The 27,885-nt window shown below is 34.6% G+C and overlaps 2 protein-coding genes across 7 annotated transcripts in view; one reads left to right on the top strand and one right to left on the bottom strand.

Moving 5' to 3' along the window:
• Nucleotides 1–27,885, top strand: part of FAM227B (family with sequence similarity 227 member B) — a 261,271-nt gene that overhangs the window by 103,669 nt on the left and 129,717 nt on the right. The gene's annotated exons all lie outside the window — the stretch shown is intronic.
• The window catches only part of FGF7 (fibroblast growth factor 7), a 74,924-nt gene continuing 52,383 nt past the window's right edge, over nt 5,345–27,885 (bottom strand). For 3 of the 4 annotated variants that reach the window (XM_008268784.4, XM_051821703.2, XM_051821702.2), the window contains exons 3-4: nt 10,297–10,400; nt 5,345–9,260 (exon numbers count right to left, since the gene is read on the bottom strand). In XM_008268784.4, coding sequence (XP_008267006.1) covers nt 9,066–9,260; nt 10,297–10,400 — 299 coding nt within the window. In that variant the 3' untranslated portion in view covers nt 5,345–9,065. The remainder of the gene's footprint in view (nt 9,261–10,296; nt 10,401–27,885) is intronic. The other variant, NM_001195837.1, reaches the window with a different exon arrangement.

The raw sequence follows: 27,885 nt of genomic DNA, 5'->3' as shown, positions 1-27,885 counted from the left end.
TAGAATACTCATATATTCAAAATTAAGAGTATTATATAATTTTTGATATTCTATTTCCTTACCTACTTCCATGGGGAATTTCAAACTGGCAATCACTGTTCTTACTTCCATCACATTTAAAACATTTGACATATATTTTTTAAAGCTATGTGGTTTTTCTTAGATTTATTTATTTATTTAAAATGTGGTGTTACAGAGAGGCAGAGCAGAGAGAGAGAGAGAGAGAGTCTTCCATCTGCTGGTTAACTTCCCAAATGGCTGCGGTGGCTGGAGCTGTGTCAATCTGAAACCAGGAGCCTGGAGCTTCTTTGAGGTTTCTTTGCAGGTTCAGGGGCCCAAGGACTTGGGCCATCTTCCACTGCTTTCCCAGACCATAGCAGAGAGCTCGTTCAGAAGTGGAGCATCAGGGACTTGAACCAGCGTCCATATGGGACACTGGCACTGCAGGCAGCAGCTATACCTCCTATGCCACAGTGTCGGCCCCTAAGACCCCTATTTTTATAATAGGATTTTAATTAACTTTCTGAAGGTTCCCCTTTGGCATAGATTTCACAACTTTTCGCACCAAAGTAAACATTTAATTCCATTTGTCATGAAATTTTTGAAATAATTTATACAGTACATGACACAACTGTAGTAGGCTTTCAATATATGCTTGTTTACCTGAAGTAGATGAGGACATATATTCATAAACATTGTATATGTATCTATATATATGTATCTATGTTTGCACATGTATTTGTGTGTGTGTGTATGTGTGTGTAATCAGTTGCTGGACTATATCATAATAATTTTCAGAGAAGGAAAAAAATCATGTAAGGCAGGGATAATACAGGTTAAGAGATAAAGCTCATTAAATTTGAACCTTGTCCTAAAAGGAAGAAAAGGATGAGGACTGACAGTAAAAAGCAGATATTCTGGATGGAGGGGACAATACAGAAAAAACTCAAAGGCAAACACAATATAGTCTGCAAAATATGAAACACAATGGATTAAGTAAATTCTAAGATTTAGATTGAACAAGAAGTTTCTACAGGTACAGTAGTTTGACTGCTCTGGCTATTTTTTTTTAAGAAATTGAAACTGAATAGGCAAACAGGAACCATTATGGATTTTTTCAACTGAAACTGTCAAAGCAATATTTTAGAGGGATTAAGGAAGCATATGAGATAGGTAAGAACTGAAAACAGAAGGAATTCTTGCTAAATTGCAGGCATGAATTAATGAAGTTGTTGAAGGATCAAGAAAGTGACTAATACAAAAGGTGTTGAGAAAGAAGAGGTTAGGAAAACATTGGTTATTTATCAGAGTCAAAAAAGCAGAGACATGGGTAAAAGTTGACTAAATTTTGAACACAACTAAATTTTGAACACTCGCGTGCATTGCTGGTTATAAATTAAAAAAAAAAAAAACACTCTCTAAAGATTAGTTTTCCATTCTATTTCTTATAATTATCCTAAGAAAATTATTAAAAATATAAAAAAGCATATACAAAAATGTTCACATTTATATTAATGAAAAATTTAAAACAAAGAAAATAGCCAAATCAGCTTTCAGTTAAATAAATAGTAAAACAGAAAACCTTCTCACTTAGCCTAGATGAATGTATTGTTTGAGTAATAGAAAAATGTTAAATTGATGAATCATTAAATTTATATAGATAGATAGATAGATTTAAATATGTTTACTTTAGACAAAAATGTACCTTAGTTAATTTTTTATGTAGGACTATTACCTTTCCCCTGAGTCTGATTCTAATAGTTATACTGCCCATTAAATATTGTCTACCATGTCTAATTTCAGTTCTTTGGCATGAACTGAGATGTTAGAGGTATGTGCCAAGCACTTTGCATGCATAATTCTTCAATATCTTTATTACCTCTTTCCCATTTCATGCCTAATTCAACAGAAAAAAATTTATTCACTCACATTTTTCTATTTCCACTTCATAAATCACCATAAGGACTTAAGATTCTATTCTGAGTAATATGGAAAATAATTGCAGTTTGAACAGAAGAATTGCATGATCCCAAATACATTTTAAAACAGAGTCACTCTGTTTTGCTTGAGAATGAACTATGTGGAAGAGAAGACTTTGTGCATTTGTATTTTATAAACACTTTGGTGAAAAACAATTGTAGTTCTCTTTCTAGTGTTGACATTTCTCATTACCCCAATTGTGAATAGAAAAAAACAGGGAGACACCTAGGAAAACCAGGGGAAAATAAGACCTTTACAATGTTTGAGAAAGAGACAAGGTAAAGAACCATATGTGCTTCCTAAAAAAGTTTAGGGTTTGTTTTTGTTTTTGTTTTACTTAATTAGTTCTAAATTACAGAGGCACATTCAGATCTCCTGGGGAGTTAAGAACATACTATTATCTGAGACCTATTAATTATACGTATATGATGTAATTGGGCTAGAATGGGACCTAGACCTTGTCCCTTTTTTATTTCTATTTTTACTCTTAAGTTCCCAGGTGGATTCTTATGCCTCTAGCATTGAAACCAATTCCTTCCAATTTTTTTTTTGTCTTCTTTTTTTAGATTTATTTATTTATTTGCAAGTCAGAGTTACACAGAGAGAGGAGAAGCAGAGACAGAGAGGTCTTCCATCTGATGGTTCACTCTCCAGTTGGCCACAATGTTCAGAGCTGCGCCAATCCGAAGCCAGGAGCCAAGAGCCTCTTCCAGGTCTCCCACGCGGGTGCAGGGACCCAAGGTTTTGGGCCATCTTCTACTGCTTTCCCAGGCCATAGAAGAGAGCTGGGTTGAAAGTGGAGCATCCGGGTCTCAAACTAGCACCCACATGGGATGCCGGCGCTTCAGGCCAGGGTGTTAACCCACTAAGCCACAGCGCCGGCCCCTTTTAGGTCTTTTTACTTTTTTAAGGTCTTTTTACTTTTTTATATATTTATTTGAAAGACAGTAACACAGAAAAAGGAGAGGCAGAGAGAGAGAGGTCTTCCATCCGATGGTTCACTCCCCAATTGGCCACAACAGCTGGAGTTGCACTGATGCGAAGCCAGGAGCCAGGAGCCAGGAGTCCCTTTCGGGTCTCCCATGCGGGTGCAGGGGCCCAAGGACCTGGGCCATCTTCTACTGCTTTCCCAGGCCATATCAAAGAGCTGGATCAGAAGAGGAGCAGCCGGGACTAGAAGCAGTGCCTTTATGGGATGCTGGCGCCTCAGGCCAGGGCTTTAACCCACTGAGCCACAGTGCTGGCCCCGTTTAGGTCTTTTTATCCTCAGATAGACATAGGCAATCTGTGACTAACTGCCTTCACCATCTACGAAAAAATTCTCTAGAGCCCAAAAGAAATTCAACTGACATCCCTATCTTAATCTCAGAAGGCAGGACCATTAAGAGGAGGATTGCCTTCAGGTTGTCTGAATGCAGGGTAATTTCTGTCATGTGGAGGGCAAGTGGTATTTTTAGTTTTCCAACAATACAGGGAGTCCTAACGAAGGGCAACTTAGACTAAAGGAAGTCTATGCAGTGGATCAAACCTTTTCTACCTTATCCTGAGTAGAAATGGACCGTACAGTGTCCCCCATGAAAAGATAATGAATGTTTCCAAATAGAATATACCTATTTCATTCATACCTTTCGCTTCTGAATGGCTCACTACTGAAACCCATGAACTCCTCGTATTAAGCCCTCAAGAATCTCAGCTTATGGTACTGACCTTAAAAAAAAAAAAAAAAAAAAAAAAACAAACTAGTGTATGGCAGTCAGTCATTCAGATGACCTGCTGTGATTCTCACCTTCAGGTATTACTTCCTCATGTAATACCCTTCCTTCTTTGTGTAGGCAGAAGTGACATCACTTTTTTAAAAAAAAATAGATTTATTTTATTTATTTGAAAGACAGAGTTACAGAGAGAGGTAGAGACAGAGAGAGAGGTCTTCCATTTGCTGATTCACTCCCCAAATGGCCCCAATAGCCAGAGCTGCGATGATCCAAAGCCAGGAGCCAGGAGCTTCTTCCGGGTCTCCCACATGGGTGCAGGGGCCCAAGGAACTGGGCCATCTTTTACTGCTATCCCAGGCCATAGCAGAGAGCCAGATCAGAAGAGGAGCAGCCAGGACTAGAACCAGTGCCCAAATGGGATGCTGCCAGTGCTGCTGGCCAGGGCTTTAACCCGTTGTGCCACAGCCCAGCCCCATAACATCACTTTTAAGAACAGGTTAAAATAAAAACTGTGACTTGCTGGTGCTGGCACTGTGGCTTAGCAGGTAAAACCACTGCCTGCAGTGCTGGCATCCTGTACCGGTGCTGGTTCTAGTCCTGGCTGCTCCACTTCCAATCCAGCTCTCTGCTATGGCCTGGGAAAGCAGTAGAAGATGGCCCAAGTGCTTGGACCCCCACACCTCCATGGGAGACCCAGAAGAAGCTCCTGGCTCCTGGCTTCGGATTGGTGCAGCTCCCGCTGTTGCGGCCAATTGGGGAGTGAACCTCTCCTTCTCTCTGTGTAACTCTGACTTTCAAATAAATAAATAAATCTTTAAAAAAAATTGTGACTTGCATTTTGGACACTTTCTCTTGTTCTCTGATTTTTTTGTTCTGTGGCAATCTATCATGTTATAAACAATATATGAAGAAACCTGTGTTGTGAGGATGTGATATGCCCAGCCAACAGTCAATGAGAGCTTGAAACATATTCCTCTCTGATTTCAGATGGCTATATAGCCATAATGAAAACTTTGATTACATCCTTATAAGTGATTCCAAACAGAGATACCTATCTGAACCATGCCTGAATTCCTGAATCATGCCTATTGTTCCTGAACCACTTATAAACTATGAGATAATAAATATTTGATGCTTTAAGCCATTAAGTTTTCATTTTATACTAGAATAATTAATAATACCCATCTATTACTGGATTCTCCAAGAGAAGGACTTGTAATCTTCAAACTAATTGTTATTGTTGCTGACATTTCAGTATTAGGACACAAATACTGATGATATTAAGGGAAATAAATTTGCATAGACTCTCATAGATGCAATGATGTGAAGTTTGGAAAATAAAACCACATAATAATCAAGAAGTTAAAGGCAAACATAAGAGCCATCTTCTCAAGTGAGAGTAAGTACCTGGTTCCCTGAGAGGTGTAATTTCAAAAGTGGGAAATCAGAGATTGTTGGGAAGAAAATAGTATGTTATTATTTCTTGCTTCCTATAAGGTCTTTATTTGAGATAAACCATTTCTTGACAAACTATTCAAAATTGGAGAATGGGTTAGAATAGATGTAGGCATAAGGGAACAAGTCACCTTCATTGAAAGCTGCTGCTTTTTTGAATAAAGACAGAATAAAGAGTAACCTGACAACAACGCTAAAACAGTTAGACATGAAGTTTTAATGAACTATTTCATAGTTGGATACACATTTGAAACTCAAACCAGACAGACCAATTAATAGATATTTTTCAAATAGTGTTCTAGAATGATCATAGATGTGGTCAAGGCTGATAATCATCTAATACCACAAATTAGTAATATTAACTTGCATCCATTCTCATACATAGAGAGATATTCTGCTTGGCCAGTAACCACTCAAACAGGCTGTTAAATATTTTTAATACCACACCTGTACATAGTAAACTTAGATTAAGTTTTGTTTTTCTTTAGCTGTGTGTTATTTATATGTGAAGTTGGAGAATGGGAGATACCAAATCTTTTGTTTCTTATTTGTGTAACACAAATATATAGCAGTGAAGTGAGAGTGTAAATAAAGCCACCTGATAAATCTTGTATGTCCCTCTGAATCATCAGTTTTACTCACTGGTGTTGATTGGAGATTTTTAGAGCAAACACAAATGAATCATGTAGTAAAATGAAAAAATCATATGAATTTTAAGAGAAGAGAGACTTTCAAGAATTTTTTTGTCTTTGGTAGGACACCTTTATATTATTCCCTAGACTCTTATTCTTTTCTAGGCTTATTCTTTGTTTAATGTTTACATACATCAGTAGAAACTTCTGAGGGTCACTGCTTAAGGGATATTTCGTTATAGAATTGCTTTTACTACAGCTAGATACCCTAGTCAATCTTTATATTCTTTGGCACTATGGAGAACCAAAAGAGTGAACTCTTAAATTTACTTCTACTCTTAAGATGTAGAAGCTCTAAGAACTTATCTCTAACATTCCTTCACTTCTGTCATTAAATTGAATTTATAGCCAAATCAAATCCAAAGGCTGATAATTTATACTATAGTTTATGTCAAAATAGTTTACTTACTGCATCAAAAGTATATTTTTATTCTTCTATTAACATTTCATATTCTTTTATTTAATTGCTTCCTTCCTAATGTTTGAAACCCCTGTATTTAGCTAATTTTCCCTTTCAAAGAGCATTTTTGAAAGGGCTACTCTATTCATGTGGATAATTTGTACAATGCTCTCCATTTATAAAAAAAAGGGGTACACATAAGAGTTGAATGAAAATCATAATTGGAAATTACATCACTTCTTTTCTTACTCTGAGTCAAAAAATCACAATATAGATCAGTCATTGTGTCTGAAATAAATTGCCAAAATATGGGTCATATTTGTTTGTTTGTATTATCAAAAGAAATAAGAAAGCAAAAACAGGAGGCCACTAGCTAATAATCATAAACCAAGAGCATGTGCTAAATGACCAAGAATCTGGTAATCTATTCAGTTGCATGAACTTAGCTATATCAAAATCTCAATTTCCCAATCCACAAATGAGTAAGAGGATTAAATCTCCTTACAGTTTTAAGAGTCTAGAATTTTAAGTATATGCAACTAGAATACATTTTATTTTATAAAATTTTCATAATAAATGTTTCAGAAAGGAAAAAAAAAACAAATAATTAAAGGTATATGTTTCTAGAAAAATTTTTAAATGACTTAGACTACCAGAAATTCATTTACTACTAAATACTGATTTTACCTAATTCTGCATTGCTGTGTAATTTGGTGATAACTATAACTGTAGACAAAGAATATTTGGTCCTAAAATAGCTTGTATATATATATACACTATTCCTGTTTAAATTTTATATAATCATATTTTACTCTTTTTAAATTGAACTAAGATTAGTTTAATTTTGAACTTTAATATTCAAACATTGAGTGATTCTATAGAAAAATTTTTATGGACATTCAACTAGACAATAAGAAAATAAATATGAAAAATGTTAAGTCCTCCTCTGCCCTCAATATGTTCACAAGTTTGCAATCAAAGAAGCCTGATCTTGAAACCAGGGCCAGCAAGGTTTGGAATTGCATTCATGACTTCCTCCCAAGAGTATATCTGAAGAAGGGCAATGCTTTCTGATTCCTGCAACCTGGTAATGCAGGTGAACCACAAGAAAATCAAGTAACTGTTCTTTCTGTTGACCTAAGCTTTTAATGCAACTCTTACCTATAATTACCAAATAATATTTATTAAAGGAAATTGAATGATAATCATTTTGAAATTATAACACAATGATTGGCATCCAGTGATTTAATTTAAATAAATGTTGACCTCCCATTTGGTGAGCATTTCAAGTATGCCAAGATCTGTCAGTGGAAGAATTTTAAAGTGGAAACTCATTTTTCTAAAATGCCTGTGATTCCTAGTCTGACCTCAAGCCCTTATGATAGTCAAGGCCCTACAACCTCTATTTTAGGCATTGTGTTCTTGCCATCTAACAGAAGAAAAAAAAATTCAACGCTGCCATCTTTTGGATGGCAGAGATTTGTAGAAATTAGAAATTACTAACTTCAAATACATATAGCTTTAAAATACGGTACTTTTCTTCCCATGTAAGGAAATATTAACTTTGAAATCCTGTGAGTTCTTTTATCTGCAGTGATTTTGCTTATATGATCCAATTTAATTGGCAAGCGTGTGTGACAAAACATTTTTCACATATTTGTATTGTTCTCTGTAAGACATCAATTGTAAGCACTGCTGCAGGCTGTCATTTTTGTCTTTCATCCAGGATTTGCTGGCCCAAGTATTATATACTAGACTTGGTGTCAGTCAAAAGGAGGAAGGGAAATTAGCAGTTGAGCCAGATGGTTTTGTTATTTCTTTAAAATTAAAAGCATATGGAACACATACAGCTTATTAAGGTTTTTTTTATAAATAACATAAACTTAAATAACAAAACAATAAAATTCAAATACAACTTAAAATAGAGTTTAATGCTATAACCACAGAAAAAAGCATGATTATTTGTGGGAAGAACATTATCAAAAGCCATATTCCTGAATATGAATTCTATAAAAGGCAGATTATGTTACTGGAAAAAAAGATTTCTGAATTTTACTTTTAGGGATTATAAAATGTTATTTTGTGGCAAGTGAGATGAAATACAGTATTATCATTATTGCTATTTTATATACAAAGTTTTTGAGAACATCCTTTTCACAACCCTTTCAATTTGAGCAGCTTTAGGAGTTTGTTCTTATTAATAGGCACAAGCATATCCTAATCCCATGATTTGTAAAGCTATTTGACTCAATTCCACAATAGAATTTTTGAATATATTCCTTTTTTCTGATTAGCATTTAAGTGGATCATTATTTTTACTAAAATAAATTTTAAATACTGCTCTTCTTCCATTCTTAGTTTGGCTTGATTATCTGACAAGTCATTCCAGCAGCCTTTGGTCTGACATATCTTATATAACATCATCTGCATTATTTCTATTATTATAGCAGCCATTTTATTAGCAGATAGGAATATTTAAATAATCATTATCAGATAATCAAATCTAACATACTCTCAAGAGTAAATTAATTTAAGAAAAAAATTACTATTACTAACACCATGATTGTACAACCAGTTTTAAAATTTTTTACAACTTTTACTTACTAAATCTGATTTTTGTGTATATTTTTTCAAATCTTTCTTTAATGCAGTCTCTTAAAATAAACATAAATGCGCAAGTCCAGCTTGATCAGTTTTTCAGTAGTTTTCCAGCCTTTCTTGGTTACTTAAAAAAAAGAAAAGAAAGAAAGAAAGAAAGAAAGAAAGAAAACAGTCCATTTAAAGAAATCTCCCTGCTGGAACTGGTTTCTTATATACCATATATGATTAGGTTATTGCCATAGGAAGAAAGTGGGCCGTTTTTTGTTCTTTCTTCGTTTTTTTCCCTCTTACAGGAACCCCCTTTTGATTTAAGGCAACAAACATTTCTCCTCCACTGTGTGTCCATTTAGCTGATGCGTATGTGTTGTAATGGTTTTCCAGAATTAATTCCTTGAAGTTGCAATCTTCATTGCATTCTTTCTGTTAAAACAACAAACAACATTATCCAAATGATTTTTATGGGGGCTCAATTAAAGAGTAAGCAAGCAATATTGAAACATAATTGACTTTTTTACAACCCTAGGTTAAACAGGCCTAATACTTGGGTAGTATATTGCCAAAAAGGCATCTTATTTCAGAAACTAAGATAACATAACACAAATTTATTTATGCAACAGAGTTTCAAAACTGTTGCTTTTTGGCAGTTTGTTAGTATGAGGACCTACTTCCTCCTCAGTAGTACTCACTTTGCTATACCAAAGTCACTATTTCTCTACCCATTGAAAGTTTGGTGTACTTAGCAGATTCTGTGCTTCCCTCATCTGAGGGACATATTTCACAATCATTTCTTTATTAATATTACATTTATTTTAGTGGAATATAAAATTAAAAATTAATATATTCATCCTTCAATCATTCATTTATTCAATCAACCCTATATTATTATGTAATTAGCCTATGCTAGGTATTACACTGAGCTATGCGAATTCAAAGGAAAGTCAATTATAATTTATTAGTGTGGGATAAATTGTTAGATGTTTTGCATTGTAATAAAGTAGGAACAATGTGAATGCTTACAATTCAAAGCCCATGACTGTGAGATTGATGTTGATAAATGAACTGAATGAATACGTCAAGATTTTTCCCCAAGAATTTTCATGTCAGCAATATGCAAATTGCATGAATGTAACAAAAAGAGCTTTAATACCGACAGCTGGCAATTTCATATTTCAAATATCTAAAATGCATATGGAATTTTAGAGCTGGAAGAGTCCTTACAGACCAGTAAGTCCAACGCATTTTTACAGATGAAGAAACCAAGGAGCTTTAAGCAATTTGTCCATGGTTATACAGAAAATATTTTTTTCTTAATGCCTGAGTATAAGTCATTTTAATGAAATCATTAAATTATATAGTTGGGAAAAAATTAGTTCCATTTTTTACTTTGCTGAAGGGCAAGATGCTTTGACAAAAACAAATTTTAAAAATTAAAATCTAAGCTATCATTTATCAATACCTTTGCATACAGTTTTCCTTCTTTGTTCATTGCAAGATAATATTCACTTTCCACCCCTTTGATTGCCACAATTCCAACTGCCACAGTCCTGATTTCCATGATATCTGCAAAGAATCATGGGAAAATATGTCAATTATTCACTCAACATTGTAGATGATTTAAGAATGAGTATTCTTATTTCTGTTCCACTGGAAGTTAAGATTGTTAATGTACTTATTTAGTTGGCCCAACAGTCCCTACCCATAACATATTCAAACACCAGAGCAGTCACTAAGTACGGGAAGTGCAGACTCATGATTTTTTATTTTGCAGAAAATGGTATCTGTAATTCTAAGAAATTGTTACATACTTGGATTTCTTCTCAAAACTACATTCCTATTTTATAGTAATAATAATGATAACTAATAATAACAGTAATAATAGTCGATAATGTTTATTGAACTCATGCATAATATAATGTCACAGATTGTTCGAGTGCATTTGTGTATTAATTCACTTAATCATCTCCACAGACTATGAGGCAAGGGCTCTTGTTTACCACACTTGACAGATCAGGAAACTGAAGCCCAGAGAAGTTATTTAAAACAAAATTGTAACTCCTGAACCAATAAAATTTTATAACTTTACACCTTTCTATTTGTGAAATTTTTTACAAATATATACTTACATAAGAATGTTAACCCCATATTTTCTTTTATTATATGTTTCTTCCTTAAATACTGTATTTTAGTGATTCATCCTAAATATATTAAAATCTTAAGAAATTATTTTAAAGGATGTAGGAATTAAAAGTTTAGTATACTTTATCTATGACTTCCTGTTAATTAAATTTTCTATATAAAGTTGCAGTCCTGAAACATTCTCTCACCTGTGCCCAATACAAAAAGCAAATTCCAAGTGAGAGTGATCTGTATAAATTAAGTCTCCAGAATCCATTTTCTAAAATATTCACTTAATTAAAGGAAAATCTTTTTTTACCAGATACCTCCAACTTCATCCTCTTAATTATTCTTTTGCTTAAGACCTCCTATCTGAATAATTAAATTGCTATTCATGTCCTTAGCATTTAATGTAGCCTACCAAGTATTTGTCATCGCTTTCACATATATGCTATATACAGCAGCCTGTTTCCCAATATATTATTCTTAGCACTAGTCAGAGCTTATGGAGCTGAGTTTCTCAGCTGCTTTCCTAGAAAATGGAGTATATGAAGAAATTTCAAAGGAATGGATACTAAGATTTTTAGTATTTAGGAAGCATTGTCATACATAGAACCCTATGATAATTTTAGCATACAGATTGAGAGAAAAAAACTATTGTCTGAATCACAGAAGTAAACATCTAATAGAAATGGCCAATGCATCTATGAAATATGTGTTAATTTAAAAAGAAGAAAACTTTTTAGAGAGCACAGTCCTGATGAATATAGAGAAAATTTTAACAATGACTTACATGCTCGTGAAGGTTTATGATACTGATGCATTCACACAGAATTTAGCTAATCTTCACTGTGAGCCAATTCTATGCCAGGCTTGCAATTCAGGTACAAGCACTTAGCATATTCTATTATCATGAAGGGATGAGCAAAGGAAACCATACACCATGCAACAGAATCCCATTAGGTTAAACTTCTGCTACTACCATGAGGAATATTGAAGAAATGCATTGATTCAACATATTTTCTATACCTGCCAAACTCATCCAATCTGTGGAGGATATATGTAATAATTGACTTCAAAAATTTATCACTTGAAGTTTTTAAGAAGACTTAAACATTTTTCTTTTCTCAAGTCTCTTTACTCCTGTCATTCTTCCCTTTGTTAAATATATTTTCTTTTAGATAGAAAGGAGAATACTGATGCATAGGCTTAGGGTTTCTTTTTTTATGTTTATTGAAAAGGCAGAGTTAGAGAGAGAGAGAGAGAGAGAGAGAGAAGGGAAGACAGAGATCTTCCATCTGCTGGTTCACTCCCAAAATGGCCACATTGGCTACATCTGAGCTGATCTGAAGCCAGGAGCCAGAAGCCTCTTGCAGGTCTCCCACATGGGTATAGGAGCCCAAGGATTTGGACCATCTTCTGCTGCTTTCTCAGTTTGTCAACCAGGAGCTGAATCAGAAGTGGAGAAGCTGAGACTTGAACCAGCGTCCATATTTGATGCCAGCATCATAGGCTGAGGCTCAACCCACTGCACCACATTGCAAGCCCTTATGGTGTCTTTCTTCCTCCCCTGTACCCCTGCCAGGATATCTTTCATATTTTCTTGTAATTAGGAATTGAAATCCATAATGTTTGCTGGCTTCTTTAACAGAACAATTGTCCCCACAAATAACTATTGGATGATAAAGTATTATTAAGTATTTTATGTGGATAACCACTTTAAAGTCCAGACATGACATATTCATATTGTCCCACACCCAAAGCTTTTTCTTTTATCATCTGCCTGTCCATTTCTCTTTTTTTAAAGATTTATTTTATTTATTTGAAAGGCAGAGTTACAGAGACAGGTAGAGACAGATAGCGAAGTCTTCCATTTGCTGGTTCACTCCCCAGATGGCCACAATAGCCAGAGCTGCGCCAATCTGAATCCAGGAGCCAGGAGCTTCTTCCAGGTCTCCCACATGGGTACAGGGGCCCAAGGACTTGGGCCATCTTTTACTGCTTTCCCAGGCCATAGCAGAAAACTGGATCAGAAGAGGAGCAGAACCAGCAACCATATGGAATGTCGGCACTTAAGGCCAGGGCTTTAACCCACTGTGCTACAGCACTGTCCTCATGCTTGTCAATTTCTTTATAACACCATGATATTCAGTCGGTGATGGACATTGTTAATATTATCCCTCCTCATATCAACATTATGGATGCTGTGAATTTCTTTGTAAAGACCTCGCCTTTAATTGGGATGAGAATGAATTTGAATAAGATTAGATTCCTATATTCATTACCTGACATATTTTTTAAATTTTCACACTATGAAATCAACATATTTAAAAATCAGTGATTGGGGGAATGTTAAGCTGTATTGACAGAATCATTATGCTTTCAACCCTGCTATAGTTTGTTTGCCTCATGTGCTATGTCCATCTTCTAGTGAAGAACTCAAAAATGCAGAAATTAACATTATCACACTTTTTCAGCAATACTCCTTTCCATATCCACAAAATTCTGCAGAAATGCTAACTTTAAAATCATGGAATCCTACCTGCCAAACTAGAAGCCAAAGAGTCGCTTGGAAAATATAATTTAAAAATACACAATGTGCAAACATTAAGTTAGCTACTCTCATAAGTTATTCTTTGTCTTTTTGTCTACAGTATGTATGTATGTTGCCTCATATAAGAATACAAAAAAAGATTGTGTGTGTGTGTGAGAGAGAGAGAGAGAGAGAGAATTTATATTTCTAGTCAAGAGAAGATTTTTTGTATTCAGTAGCACTTATGGTAAATTTGTTCCGAATGTATAAGGCATATTATAGATGCATGAAATTGTTAACATAATGACTGTGGTAGCATGATGGTAGAGTTTTTAAAACAGCAAAAAAGAGAGTAAGGAGGAGAGGGAATGAGGGAGGGAAGAGAAGGGGAGAGACAGAGAGAGAGACTAAAGAACACAGTTTTGAAAAATGATAAAATATGAAAGTAAATCAATCATTAAGCCTTGTTAACAATAATATAAATTCATTATTTAGTATGGCACCCTTAACACATTAGAAAATATTGTCCAAATAACTTACATGCTTTTTTCTCTGTGGTTCAATCTTTAATGAAGTTATCTAATCTTTTTTTGCCTGTTTTTTGTTTGTTTTTGACAGGCAGAGTGGACAGTGAGAGAGACAGAGAGAAAGGTCTTCCTTTGCCATTGGTTCACCCTCCAATGGCCGCCGCGGCCGGCGCACCACGCTGATCCAAAGCCAGGAGCCAGGTGCTTCTCCTGGTCTCCCATGGGGTGCAGGACCCAAGCACTTGGGCCATCCTCCACTGCACTCCCTGGCCATAGCAGAGAGCTGGCCTGGAAGAGGGGCAACCGGGAAAGAATCCGGCGCCCCGACAGGGACTAGAACCTGGTGTGCCAGCACCGCAAGGCGGAGGATTAGCCTATTGAGCCGCGGCGCCGGCCCTTTTTTTGCCTGTTTGTTAAACTTATACTTGGAAAGAGAAGCAAAGAACTTTAATATAAATTTCTATTACATTTTTTAAATTCTTTAACATCAACTTCTAGAATTTTAAGTGTTCTCCTAATATTGTAGTTCAGAAATTTTTTTTTATTTTTATTGCCAGTAACTTTCTGATTTTGAAGTACTTTAACTTTCCTGTTTAAAAGTATTTTTCATGTCTTATACACAGAATTCTACCCTCATTCCAGCATGTTGAGTGTTTCTTTTCTATGCATATATTAAGCTGTATGGGGAAAGTTTTGAAGGAGCATGCGTTAATATTGCTGTGCTAACACAGGACTAAACATTTTTAAGTTGAAAATACACAACATTTAATTTTATGTTTAACCAGATATATCTTCTTGAACACATTAAAACCAAGAACTTGTAGCAGCAAAACTGAAACTTTTTGATTTTAAATAACTACAGTGATTTTCTGTGAAACTTTGTTGATTGGGAAATCATAACCATTCCATGTTTATATTACGTGGAATGTAATCTATTACTATAGATTCCATTCATTTTTATGTCAAGCAAAAGATACACTCAGTATATCCAAAATATACAAAAAAAAAAAAACCCTTAAAACTAAGTAAAGATTTCAACAAAAATAGTATGAGGAAAAAACAAGGGTAGAACAATCATTAAATCTCAAAGTGTCAATTTCACTCCTATACATTACCTTTGTGGTACTCTCTTAGTTACCATATCAGGGAAAATATATTACCTGTCTTTTGGGGACTGGCTTATTTCACTAAGTATAAAGCTTTTCAGTTGCATCCAATTGGTTGCAAATGAAAGGATTTCACTTTTTTTTTCACTGTGGAGTAGTATTCCATAGTTTTTATATTCCATAATTTCATTATCCAGTTATTAGCTAATGGATGTATGGGTGGATTCCATATGTTAGCTATTGTGAATTGAGCTGTAATAAATATGTGGAGTACAGATCACTCCTTCAACTGCTGATTTCATTTCATTTGGGTAAATTCCCAGGAGTGAGATGGCTTGGTCATATGGTAGATCTAGTTTCAGATTTCTGAAGTATCTCCATACTGTCTTCCACAATGGTTACACTAGTAGTTTACATTCCCACCAACAGTGGATGAGGGTACCTTTTACCCTACATCCTTGCCAGCATTTATTGTTTGTTGATTTCTGTATAAAAGCCATTCTGACTGGAGTGAGGTGAAACCTCATTGTGATTTTGATTTGCATTTCCTTGACAGCTAGTGATCTTGAACATTTTTTCATGTGTCTGTTGATGGTTTGAATTTCCTGTTTTGAAAAATGCCTGTTCAAGTTCTTTGCCCATTTCTTCACTGGATTGCTTGTTTTGTTGTTTTTAGTATTTTGAACTCTTTATATACTCTGGATATTAATCTTATCAGTTGCATAGTTTGCAAATGTTTTTTCTCATGCTTTTGGTTGCCTCTTCACTTTACGGAATCTTTCTTTTGCAGTGCAGAAACTTCTTCAGCTTGATATAATCCTATTTATCAACTTTGGCTTTGATTGCCTGTAATTCTGGGTCTTTTCCAAGAATCTTTGTTTATTCAAATGTTTTGTAGGATTTCCCCAGTGTTCTCTAGTAATTTGATGGTATTTAGTCCCAGATTTAGGTCTTTGATTCATCTTATGTGGATTTTTTGTGACAGTTATGAGATAGGAGTCTTGCTTCATGCTTCTGAATGTGGAAATCCAATTTTCCCAACACCATTTGTTGAGGAGACTGTCCTTGCTCCAAGGATTTATTTTAGCTACTTTGTCAAAAGTAAACTGGTTGTAAATGTAAAAATTGACTTTGAGGGTTTATATTCTGTTCCATTGGTCCGCATGTCTATTTTTTTGGCCAGTACCAGCCTGTTTTTTTAAATGTGCCCTGTTGGATGCCTTGAAATCTGATATTGTGATGCCTCTCGCTTTGTCTTTCTGTATAAGATTGCTTTTGCTATTTGAAGTCTCTTGAGTTTCCATATGAATTTTAGCATCGTTTTTTCTAGATCTGAGAAAAATGTTGTTGGTGTTTTGATGGGGACTATGTTGAATCCATGCATTTCTTTCAGTAGTATGGACATCTTGATTATATTAATTCTGCCAATCTATGAACATGAAAAATTTTTCCCTTTTTTGTATTTTCTTCTATTTCTTTCTTCAGTTTTGTAATTTTCATTGGAGAGTTCATTTACCTCCTTGGTTAAATTTATTCCAAGGTATTTAATTTTTGTAGCTATTTTTTTTTGGACAGGCAGAGTTAGACAGTGAGAGAGAGAGAAAGGTCTTCCTTCTGTTGGTCACCCCCTAAATGGCCGCTATGGCCGGCATGCTGAGCTGATCCGAAGCCAGGAGCCAAGTGCTTCCCCCTGGTCTCCCATGTGGGTGCAGGGCCCAAGCACTTGGGCCATCCTCCACTGCCTTCCGGGGCCACAGCAGAGAGCTGAACTGGAAGAGGAGCAACCGGGACAGAATCCAGTGCCCCAACCAGGACTAGAACCTGGGGTGCCAGTGCCACAGGCAGAGGATTAGCCAAGTGAGCCGTGGTGCCAGCCTTTAGCTATTGTGAACTGGATTTTTCTTAGACATTCTTTCTCAGTCATGGCAGTCTGTGTATACATAGGCTATTGGTTTTGTGTGTTTATTTTATGTGCTGCCAATTTACCAAATTCTTTTATGAGTTCCAATAGTCTCTTAGTAAGATCTTTTTGTTCTATATGTAGAATCATGTCATCTGCAAATAGGGATAATTTGACTTCCTCCTTCCCAATTTTTACCCCTTTGATTTATTTTTCATGCCCAATGACTCTGTCTAAAATTTCTAGGACTATATTGAGTAGAAATGGTGAGAGTGGGCATCCTTACTGGTTCTGGATTATAGTGGAAATGCTTCTAACATTTCCCCATTCAATAGATGCTGGCTGTGACTTTGTCATAAATTGCCTTGATTGTGTTGAGGAATGTTTCTTCTATGTCCACTTTGCTTAAGGTTTTCATCATGAAAGAATGTTGTATTTTATCAAATGCTTTCTCTGAATCTATTGAAATAATCTTTTTCAGTTTGTTAATGTGATATATCACATTGATTGATTTGCAAATGTTGAACCATCCCTGTATACCAGGGATAAATCCCACTCTGTCAGGTGAATGATCTTTCTGATTTGTTGTTGGATTTGATTAGCTAGTACTTTGTTGAGGGTTTTTACATCGATGTTCACCAGGGATATTGGTCTATAGTTTTCTTTTCTCTGTTGTTTCTTTTTCTGATTTAGGAATTAGGATGATGCTGGCTTCATTGAAGGAGTTTGGGAGGATTCTCTCCCTTTCAATCATTTTGAACAGCTTGAGAAGAATAGAAAATAGTTCTTTAAAGGTCTGGTAGAATTCAGCAGTAAAGCCATCCAGTCCCGGGATTTTCTTTATTGTGATGGTCTTCATTGATGATTTAATCTCCATCTTGGTTTTTGGTCTATTTAAGTTTCCTATGTCTTCATGACTCTATTTTTGGACAGTATGTATCCAGGAAAGTATAGCTTTATTTAAAGAATAAGGCTAGATATGCATCCACCATGCTTTAACTTCTGTACACTGACCCAATTTAAAGGATAGTAAAGAATTTTATAATAAGTGTTATAGTTTTTATCCACTAAAAACCTGTATCTTGTTATGTTTTTACATATTCCACACATAATTGCTCCTGTAGTTAAACACATATGCATGTTTATTTGCTATTGTAAATTCAGAGTAAATGCTTTAAAGTAGCACTCAATCTGGATTCCACCTGTACTTCCTGCCTCTCTTGGAGTTCTTCAGTCACTCTTTTCTTTGCCTTTTGATTACAGGAAGCTTGGAATCTTTTCTCCAAATATTTGTCTCACAAGGAATATTTTAGGACCTTTATAGACCCAAGGTACTTTATTTCCTGAGACAACCCTACACAGTTCACACATATTTAAAAATATATCCATGTTGCTCAATATATATAATACTTCATAATTATTTTTAAAGTCTATTTAATTGTTTGGAAATTTTTGGCTTAAGGTAACTCATTGAATTTATCTTTGGCAATAAACTTTCTGCAGATGTACACATTCTTGGGTACTCATATAAGGTAAAATATATAATCAAATGGGTTTCAATCATCATGAAAAAAGTATAATCAAGTTGGTATGATGGTATATTTTACATATTAAAATTTGTCAATCTAATATTTGTTTTATTTTCAAATTCTACTGCCAGTATTTTAAAGTTTTAACTGTAGTTATTACCCCTTGAAATTTTCATAAGTCTAGTTTCTGTGGCTATGACTCAAATGAATAAAATATCTCAATGCCTAACTCTGAAATATTTCAAAAGCCCACACAAAATTTCTAGAATATGTAGACTAAATCTGCTCATTCTCCTTTAATTTAATCCTTGCATCCTTACTTCTAATCTCCTTATTTTGTTTTCTCTCATTAAGGTCATTAGTGACCTCTTAATTGCCAAATCTCAAAGTAATCTTAGTAGACACAACTTTCTTCTATGTATTCTTTATTACACTTGACATCCCTTATGCAATAACTAATTTCTACTGCACTGTCTTGGTGTACAAATCTACTGAAAATTGTTAATTTTTGTATAACCATATATATATATACATGTTTTTAAATAATTTATCATTTTTTCTGCTTAAAATAAATTTTTTATCCCATTGTCTGAAATATATTTTGTTATAGCTTTTATAGTTTGAATTTTAAACACAAATTCCAGTTCTTTTAAATTCATCTGGATTTAATTTTGTGACATAATGTGAGCTGAGATTCTGAGCTGATATTTTATCCCTGCAAATAGCTGCTTGATTTTTTTCAACATTATTTATTAAATATTCCATTTATTTTTACTGGCCTGATTCCTCCCTTTTGCCTTTGCTGTCTATTTTGTCTCACTGATTTATCTATTTGTTGGTTATATACCTACATTGATTTATTTCAAGTTACCAATTCTCAAGCAACTTATTACATTTATCAGTAGCTCTGATTCTAGGTGTTACTCATTGCTCTTTTATCATTTTAATTTTAATTTTAATTTTAATTAAATCTTAACAGATTCAATATGATTTGTAGATACAAGTCTAAAAACTTAATTATAATCCCTTCCTACCTCCTTCCCATCCTCCTTTGTTCTACCTTTCTGTCTGTCTATTTTTAGTATTTTAGATAACATTTTAAATTTACATTGCAATAAAAAGGCTTAATACTTCACCAAATAAGAAGTTTAACAAGTAAAATGCAAAAAGAAGCTAGGTTAGTAGGAATATAAACAACAGCTATAAACAATAATTGAATAGAAAAATGGCTATTTCACCCATATACAGTTTTTTGATCAGTCACTCTAATTTCTTTCAATTAACTAGAGCCAATAACAATGTAATATCTAAACATTTCCTGTGTGATTACAAGATAATAATTAAGTTCATTTAAGCTTTAAGTTATGGAGATACAAAATGGCTTGAACTTATTGTTCTTGGATATATCCTCTGAAGCTGTACAGAATAGATATCATTTCCATATAACAGACTTTCAGAGAGTACAGACATTGATCATGCCCCCGTCTTCCATAGTTTCTTTAGCTCTCCACATACAGCATAGATTCTAGCCTCTTAATCAGATATGTAAACTAATTTCTCAGCAAGAACTGTACTGATATACATATAGATAACCTAAAACAGAGCGTTTAACTTTTAACTAATAATGAATTTTTAAATATTTTGATATAATTATGAAAAAAACTCTTTATTTGTGGACCAATACATTTCAAAATGATTTTATGTAATGTGTTCAGACATTACATATAAAAACAGACATTTAATATAAAAGTATATTCAATGATATAAGTTGAAATACAAATATCATATTATCAAAGATGACTATATATGAATACAATGGATATCTTTTCATTTGATTACTATTTATAGCCCTTGCCTATATTCCTGCTGAACTATGATCTTTTAACTTGTTGAACTGTTTATTTAGCAGAGCATTAAACCTTAGACTATAATGCAAATTAAAAATGTTATCTCAAAAAATAAAAAAGAAGCAAAGAAGTGTCATTATATTCTTACACTTCTATGAATTACATTGAATCTGTTCTCTTTGGTTTAATATCACGTTAAATCATATTGATGATAATTGTGGGATAGTAATCATCATGCATTTGTTGTGACCCTGAGAATCTAATGTATTAATTAATTCCTTAAAAATAAAAATAAATAAACCCAGACACTGAAAAAGATGATAAAAGACACATTCCTGTCCTGTGCTATGTCTAACAAGTTAACTCATCTATTTTTGGAATCTCTATGGTTTCTAAATGATTAAATCAGAGAGATGGTTCCATTCTGTTATTTGCAAATATTGCTCCACAAATAAAATATTGCAGGTGTGGAGAGTTATTATTTCCATCCCCCCCAAAACGTGACATCAACTCCAATAGTGATTTTAAGAATATTTTCTGTAGCATAAAAATTATTTAGCAGATAGTTATTGAGTCTTTATTGACAGACGGCATCCTAGACTCTGAGACGACTGATTTGGAGAAATTTCTATAAGTGAATAGTGAATTGTCAAAGGTTTGTGTGTGTTTGTGTGTGTATAAATATATAGAGAGTGCGAGAGAAGTGAATTTTTGAGTTATTTTTATGTTTTTTATTTAACTCGGTGTCCTTTATACTTTCTGATGTTACACAACAGCATATTATGGTTATGAATTTAACAGTATATGACAATGAAGGATCTTATTTATATAATAGTGAAAGTCATCATGACTTGATTAAATATTGAAAATGTCTGGGCCCTCGCCGCAGCTCACTAGGCTAATCCTCCGCCTTGCCACGCTGGCACACTGGGTTCTAGTCCCGGTCGGGGTGCCGGATTCTGTCCCAGTTGCCCCTCTTCCAGGCCAGCTCTCTGCTATGGCCCGGGAGTGCAGTGGAGGATGGCCCAAGTGCTTGGGCCCTGCACCCCATGGGAGACCAGGATAAGTACCTGGCTCCTGCCATCGGATCAGTGCAGTGTGCCAGCCGCAGCGCGCCGGCCGCGGCAGCCATTGGAGGGTGAACCAATGGCAAAAGGAAGACCTTTCTCTCTGTCTCTCTCTCTCACTGTCCACTCTGCCTGTCAAAAAAAATTTTTTAAAAATTTAAAAAAAATTAAAAAAAAAAGAAAATGTCTGTTAAGTAACTCATGGCAATTTTATCTGGTCTCTCTAATTATCAGACATGCAGATTTAACATACCTGTGCAGGCTCTCAATCTGTTCTTTTCTAAAGTAGAAAAGTATAAAATTGCTTTTTTAAAATATAAAAGTTAAAAAAATATTCTGTTCTGCCATTAGTAAAAATAATCCCCAGGTATCTTGGAAACTCTTCTGGAAACCTCTAGGTGCTCCACATACAATTGCCAAATAAATTGTGAGTGGAATTTCTTACTTCAACCTGATTATGTTGGCTATTTTAGAAGCAGTGGCACACTTTTGGCTTATGTTAGATTTGCAAAATGCCCACGACTTTACTTATGTGAATTAATTACATCTCCTACTTGTTTTTATCATGCAATATATTTTAACTAAAGTTCAGGTCTTTGTATCTATGTCTAATATTCACTATCCCTTCCTGTCACAGTTTTTAAAGTTGTAATTCAGCCACTTCAATCCTGTTTGTAACGGAATAAATTATAAGTAAATGGTACATGTGTATATGTAAAAATTTTGGCACTTGAAAACTTATATATTCTTTGTACTTATTTCTGTACATCTGTAAAGTCACATAGCTACTTAGATCTTCTCTGTCTCCTGTTTTTCATTGTATCTGTATATTTTATATAAATTTTATTTATACATTTTGATCATTCTCCTTTTCTTATGAGGTATTCTAAGCTTTCTAGTCTCTCCTTGTATTATCTTAGTTTCTGAAGTTTTCTAACTTATGATAGCACAATATCATTCATTGTACCATTTATTCATTCAATCATATGAATCATTTTTCTCTCTTTCTGAGCAAAGAAAGTTTTATTCTCTGGCATCCATTCTCTTCTATCAAATTTTAGCTGACTGTACAAAATCAATATCACATCTCAGTTGCCCTTGCAGTTCAGTGTGGCCAGTGACCAAGTTCTACGTAATGCAATGTATGTGAACTATCCTATGACAGCTTCAGAAATCTTCTATAACAGGTATCCAGCAGGAACCCTTTGTACCTACTTTTTCTTCCTCTGTTCCATCTTCCTACTGGAATTTGGATTATACTTTGGATTATGAAAAAAATATAGTTATGGAACCGTGAGCTGAATGGACCTGCAGACTCCCAGATATTTTTGTGAAATAAAGTCTTCACTCCTCCAGATATTAATTGAATGGAGAAATAAACTGCTTTATTTAAGTCAAAGCAAATCCTAACTAATGCATCCCAGTTTCATTTTCCTGTCAAACTCATTCATTATAAAATGCACATGAAAATCCAGAATCCTATTTTTCCAGTTTTTGTAAGTCACCAGCCAGAAAGACAAGTACTATTTTAAAACTGATTTAATAACCAAGTATTTACTTCCATAATTCTTTTCACTTCTAAAGTTAAGAGTTTAAACCAGAAGAAGAAGCATAACAACAGTGTGTTTTTATTTTCAACTTCCTATTTAGAATTTCAATGTCATTAGAGTTCCCATCTTTTTCTGGGACTATCACTTATTACTTCCTGTGCTGGCATTTACTTAGATTGAAAAATCTTCTGTGCGTCTCCTTTATGTATTGATACACATGCCATGTAAAGCCTCTACTAAGCTGTGTCAAACCTGTGTTCAGTTACTATCCAGTTGGGTAATGACCTAATTTCAGTGAGCTTTTCTGATTGCTCTTTATTGTTAGATAAAGCATGAGATGCCATTACTGCTCTTTCCATAAGACCTAGTTTGTCATTCTTGTTTGGAACATCTTAACAGTTCATTTATGAATAAAAGAATTTATTGTGTACTAATTATGTTCAGTACTCCTTCTATCTGTTCTCTGTCTTCCATGTAAATTTTTTTCCATTTTCCATGTAATAAATGATGGTATGAATTCTCCAGCCTCCTGGGTTTTATTTCCTTTCTTGGCTTCCCTTCTGAATTAGCTTTTTACCCCCTCTAAAAATTCTTACCTTCTCTAACAAATTATGGTATAAGAAAGAATATCTCAAACCTTTTCACTTTTACCTCTAGTGAAGTAAAGCAGCTTTTATTTATATTACACATTTGGTGACCATCTCAGACACAGGTCAAACACAACAAATGCATTCCAAGTCAATTGAAATAGTTCCTTTAGTGTCCTTACATCCTGGAACTACTTCAAGGTAGTTGTTGAGATCCTGGAAGCATTTCTTTTAATTCTTTGTGACTAATCCCCTTATCACTGATTCTATACTTGGCTAATCTTTCAGAAAGTGGTACATACTACTGGAGTGTATCACCTTAAACTCAAACCTAACTTCTTTCAACAAATAGACTAGAATACAAATAATCAATATAAACAGGAATGAACCAGGTTATGTCTATCACATTTACTCATTCTTCTTTTTTTTTAAGATTTATTTATTTTACTTGAAAGACAGAGTTACACAGAGAGGAGAGGCAGAGAGAGAGAGAGAGAGAGAGAGAGGTCTTCATCCGATGGTTCACTCCCCAACTGGCTGCAACAGCCAGAGCTGTGCTGATCCAAAGCCAGGAGCCAGGAGCCTTCTCCGGGTTTCCCATGCGGGGGCAGGGGCCCACGGACCTGGGCCATCCTCCACTGCTTTTCCAGGCCATAGCAGAGAGCTGGACAGGAAGTGGAGCAGCCAGGTCCCGAACTGGCGCCCATATGGGATGCCAGTGCCTCAGGCCAGGGCATTAACCTGCTGTGCCACAGTGCCAGCCCCTACTCATTCTTCTTGATACCCTCATTTCCTCAACTTCTAGGACCAGTGGATGTTGAAACCAAGGCATAAGGATTTGGAGAAATCAAGAATATTTCTAACAGATCATTTTGAAAATGAATGTTGAGAAAACTTGTGAAGATAACTATTTTTACTAGGTTGGCAGTGATAACTTGTTTTAATGAAAACATTGAGTTCGAAGCAGTTTGGTTTTGTGAATCTATTCCTGAATTCGGTATAAGAAAATCACTTTATGATCTAAATCCACAATTAAATTATAGCTATAGTCGATATATAAGTTTTTAAAATAAGTTTACACAATGCCAAGAAGTCTCAGAAGATATCTAACTTTGTACAATATAGTGATAATACTATAGTGTTTTTTCATTTTTAAAATATTTAATGTTCACTCAGTTTTTCCAAATTCTGTGTTAGAGAATTATATGTAGATGTCACTTTGAAGTATTCTCACATGATCCTCTAGGCCTGCTTCCCTCTTTAATCAACTTCTGAGACTTTGTTATTTAATATGCTCTAACTACAGTATTAACATCTTCTAAAGATGGAGCAAAATCAAAATGTCACAGTGTTTTAAAAATCAAAATACCATAGTATGTATTAAAGCATAATTACCGTTTTTATTTAATGCCACCCTCTGTTGGTAAGATGGAATCATTGAACTCTTTGTTAAACTTTTATTTATATGAGAGGTAGAGAAAGAGAGAGAGACAGAGAAAGCTTCCATTTGCTGGTTCACTCTCCATATATCCATAATGGCCAAAACTGGGCCAAGACTAGAGCAGATGACCAGAAAAACAATCCAGTTCTTCCACATGGGTGGCAGGAACCATATTGCTTGAGCCATCACTGCTAACTTCCAGGGTCTGCATTAGCTGAAGCTAGAGTCAAGAACCAGAGCTGAGAAACTCAGGTTCTCTGATTTGGACATAATCATCTTAACCATTAGACCAATTGCTGCCTCCTTATTGAACTCTTAATTGCACTGTGGAAGTAAGAATGCTTTAGTTTAATTTGTATGTGTAGCTTCTCAGTTCTCATTCCTTGTCATTTCTACTTTGGAATTTCCTTCTTATTACTTAGAGTCATAAGACTGAGAAATAATAGCAATATATTTCATCTAGTATCTTCTCATTTGAATTATTGCTATCATCAATTACTTTTAAAGGCATAGCTTAACTGTGATCCATATCTTTTTTTTAACTTTTATTTAATGAATATAGATTTCCAAAGTACAGCTTATGGACTACATTGGCGACCCATATCTTGTTAATGAATATTATATCATTCACTGAAGCCAACTAGTTGCAAACGAGATACTTGCCTACTTTTTGTCCTCCTCTTCATAAAATTAACGTATTTAAATAAACAGTTTATTGAATGATTAGTGACATCTAATAATTTAATCTATAAGTCACTATTTTGGCTTTCACTATAAAAGTAAGACTAAGAAGTGCAGCAAAAATTCTTGCACTGTGAAAATCCACATGATTCATTCATCTGAGTTCTTAGAATGAAATAAGAATATTGCTTGTAAGCCAAATATAATTTATTATAATTAAATATAAAATATTTTTTATTAAACAGCTTTTGATGATCCATAACATTCAAATAGAAATCAAATTATAAATAATGTTAAGAGAACTCTAGAGTAAGTAGCAATTCTGTGTAGATATTACAAAGTGGATTGAATGATACATTTACCTTTAACCAAGAAATTAGGCAAATATGTTTGAAAGCAGAGTAACGTAAGTCTCACATTAACCATTATGAAGAAATTTCTTATAAGGAAATAAATTACCTAAGTAGCATTTTAAATTTATTCCTGTCATGATTATTTCTAAGATAGTTTGTAAGTCATTTATTCTCTTGTAAATAACAGATAAGGACTTCTCTCTTGAACCAAGTTTTATCAAAATTACGTAAGACATACTCATTTAAAAACATACAATTACAGTATTTTGTTTCAAGGTATCACCCAGAGGCATAACTGACCTTTAGGGGCTGGCACCATGGCTGACTTGGTTAATCCTCCGCCTGCGGCGCCAGCATCCCAGATGGGCGCCAGGTTCTACTCCTGGCTGCTCCTCTTCCAGTCCAGCTCTCTGCTGTGGCCTGGAAAAGCAGTGGAAGATGGCCCAAGTGCTTGGGCTCCTGCACCCACATAGGAGACCAGGAAGAAGCACCTGCCTCCTGGCTTTGGATTGGTGCAGCTCTGGCCGTTGCAGCCATTTGGGGAGTGAAGCAACGGAAGGAAGACCTTTCTCACTGTCTGTAACTCTACCTCTCAAATAAATAAATAAAATCTTTAAAAAAATTAACTGACCTTTAGTAATGTATCAATATTATTCAAAATTGACTTTCTCAAAAGTAACAATGAAATAAATCCCAAACTATGAGCACATAGATTAAATAAATTTGTTTCATCAATTAAGTGGAGGAACTTAACATGGAACACAAATCTCTGGCCACTCTTGTTTTGGGTTTGAACAACTAGGTGGATATGCTATAGACATGTTGACTTTCCAGAATGGAGGGAATGATTCACTGTTTGAATTTGGAAACAAAATGTTCATTTTATTCATATTTCTTTATTGACTTTTACTTGGAGATGACACAAAAGCCTTCATGGAGATAATGTGGCAGTAGTCTGGATAGAGAACTTGCTTCCAAATTCTCTTTCTTTTCCCATTAACTCTAGAATCCATTATTATAAAGATAATACACTTGGGGCCAGAGCTTTGGCATAGTGGGCTAAGCCTACACCTGAGGCACGGGCATCCAGCTCTCTGCTATGGCCTGACAAAGCTATAGAAGATGGCCCAGGTCCTTGGGTTCCTGCACCCACGTGGGAGACCTAGAGGAATCTCTCAGCTCCTGGCTTCAGTTTGGCCCAGCTCTGGCTGTTGCATCCATTTGGGGAATGAACCAGTAGATAGAAAACCTTTCTCTCTGTCTCTCCCTCTCTCTGTCTATAACTCTACTTCTCAAAATAAATAAATAAATAAAAACGATAACACACTTGATATGCATGGTTGATAATTCTAACATTGTATTTGAATCAATCTGCCCTACGAAATCATGACCTTCGAATGTTAAGTAACGGATCTAAGACAGTACTTTGAAATACCTTAAAAGAAGTAAGAAAACTAATCAAATTAAAACCAGTTAGAAAGAAACACAAGTAGGTAAATTGTTAGCAAAACCTAGAATGTATAATTCTTATTGAAGCAGCATGAAATTCTGAATAGTTCCATGTGATTGCATAATTGCTGATATCAAATATAACTGAAATCTCCTGTAATAATATGTAATAATATAATTTGATTCCACATCATCATCATCATCTTTCAGGAATAAATCAATATAGTTCTTATCAATCTTGTATCTGCTTTATAATACTATCAAAATCACTTAAGTGCCTTGTTGGACTAAGTAAAAAGAATCATATAATTAATTTAGGGATTTATTAAGAAAATAAATAAACCATCATGAATTGTTTAG

The sequence above is a fragment of the Oryctolagus cuniculus genome, chromosome 12 (genome assembly GCF_964237555.1).
Source record: "Oryctolagus cuniculus chromosome 12, mOryCun1.1, whole genome shotgun sequence".
NCBI classification, from domain to species: Eukaryota; Metazoa; Chordata; class Mammalia; order Lagomorpha; family Leporidae; genus Oryctolagus; species Oryctolagus cuniculus.
The sequence above is the reverse complement of the archived record's forward strand: the minus strand, read 5'-3'. Positions and strand labels throughout refer to the sequence as shown.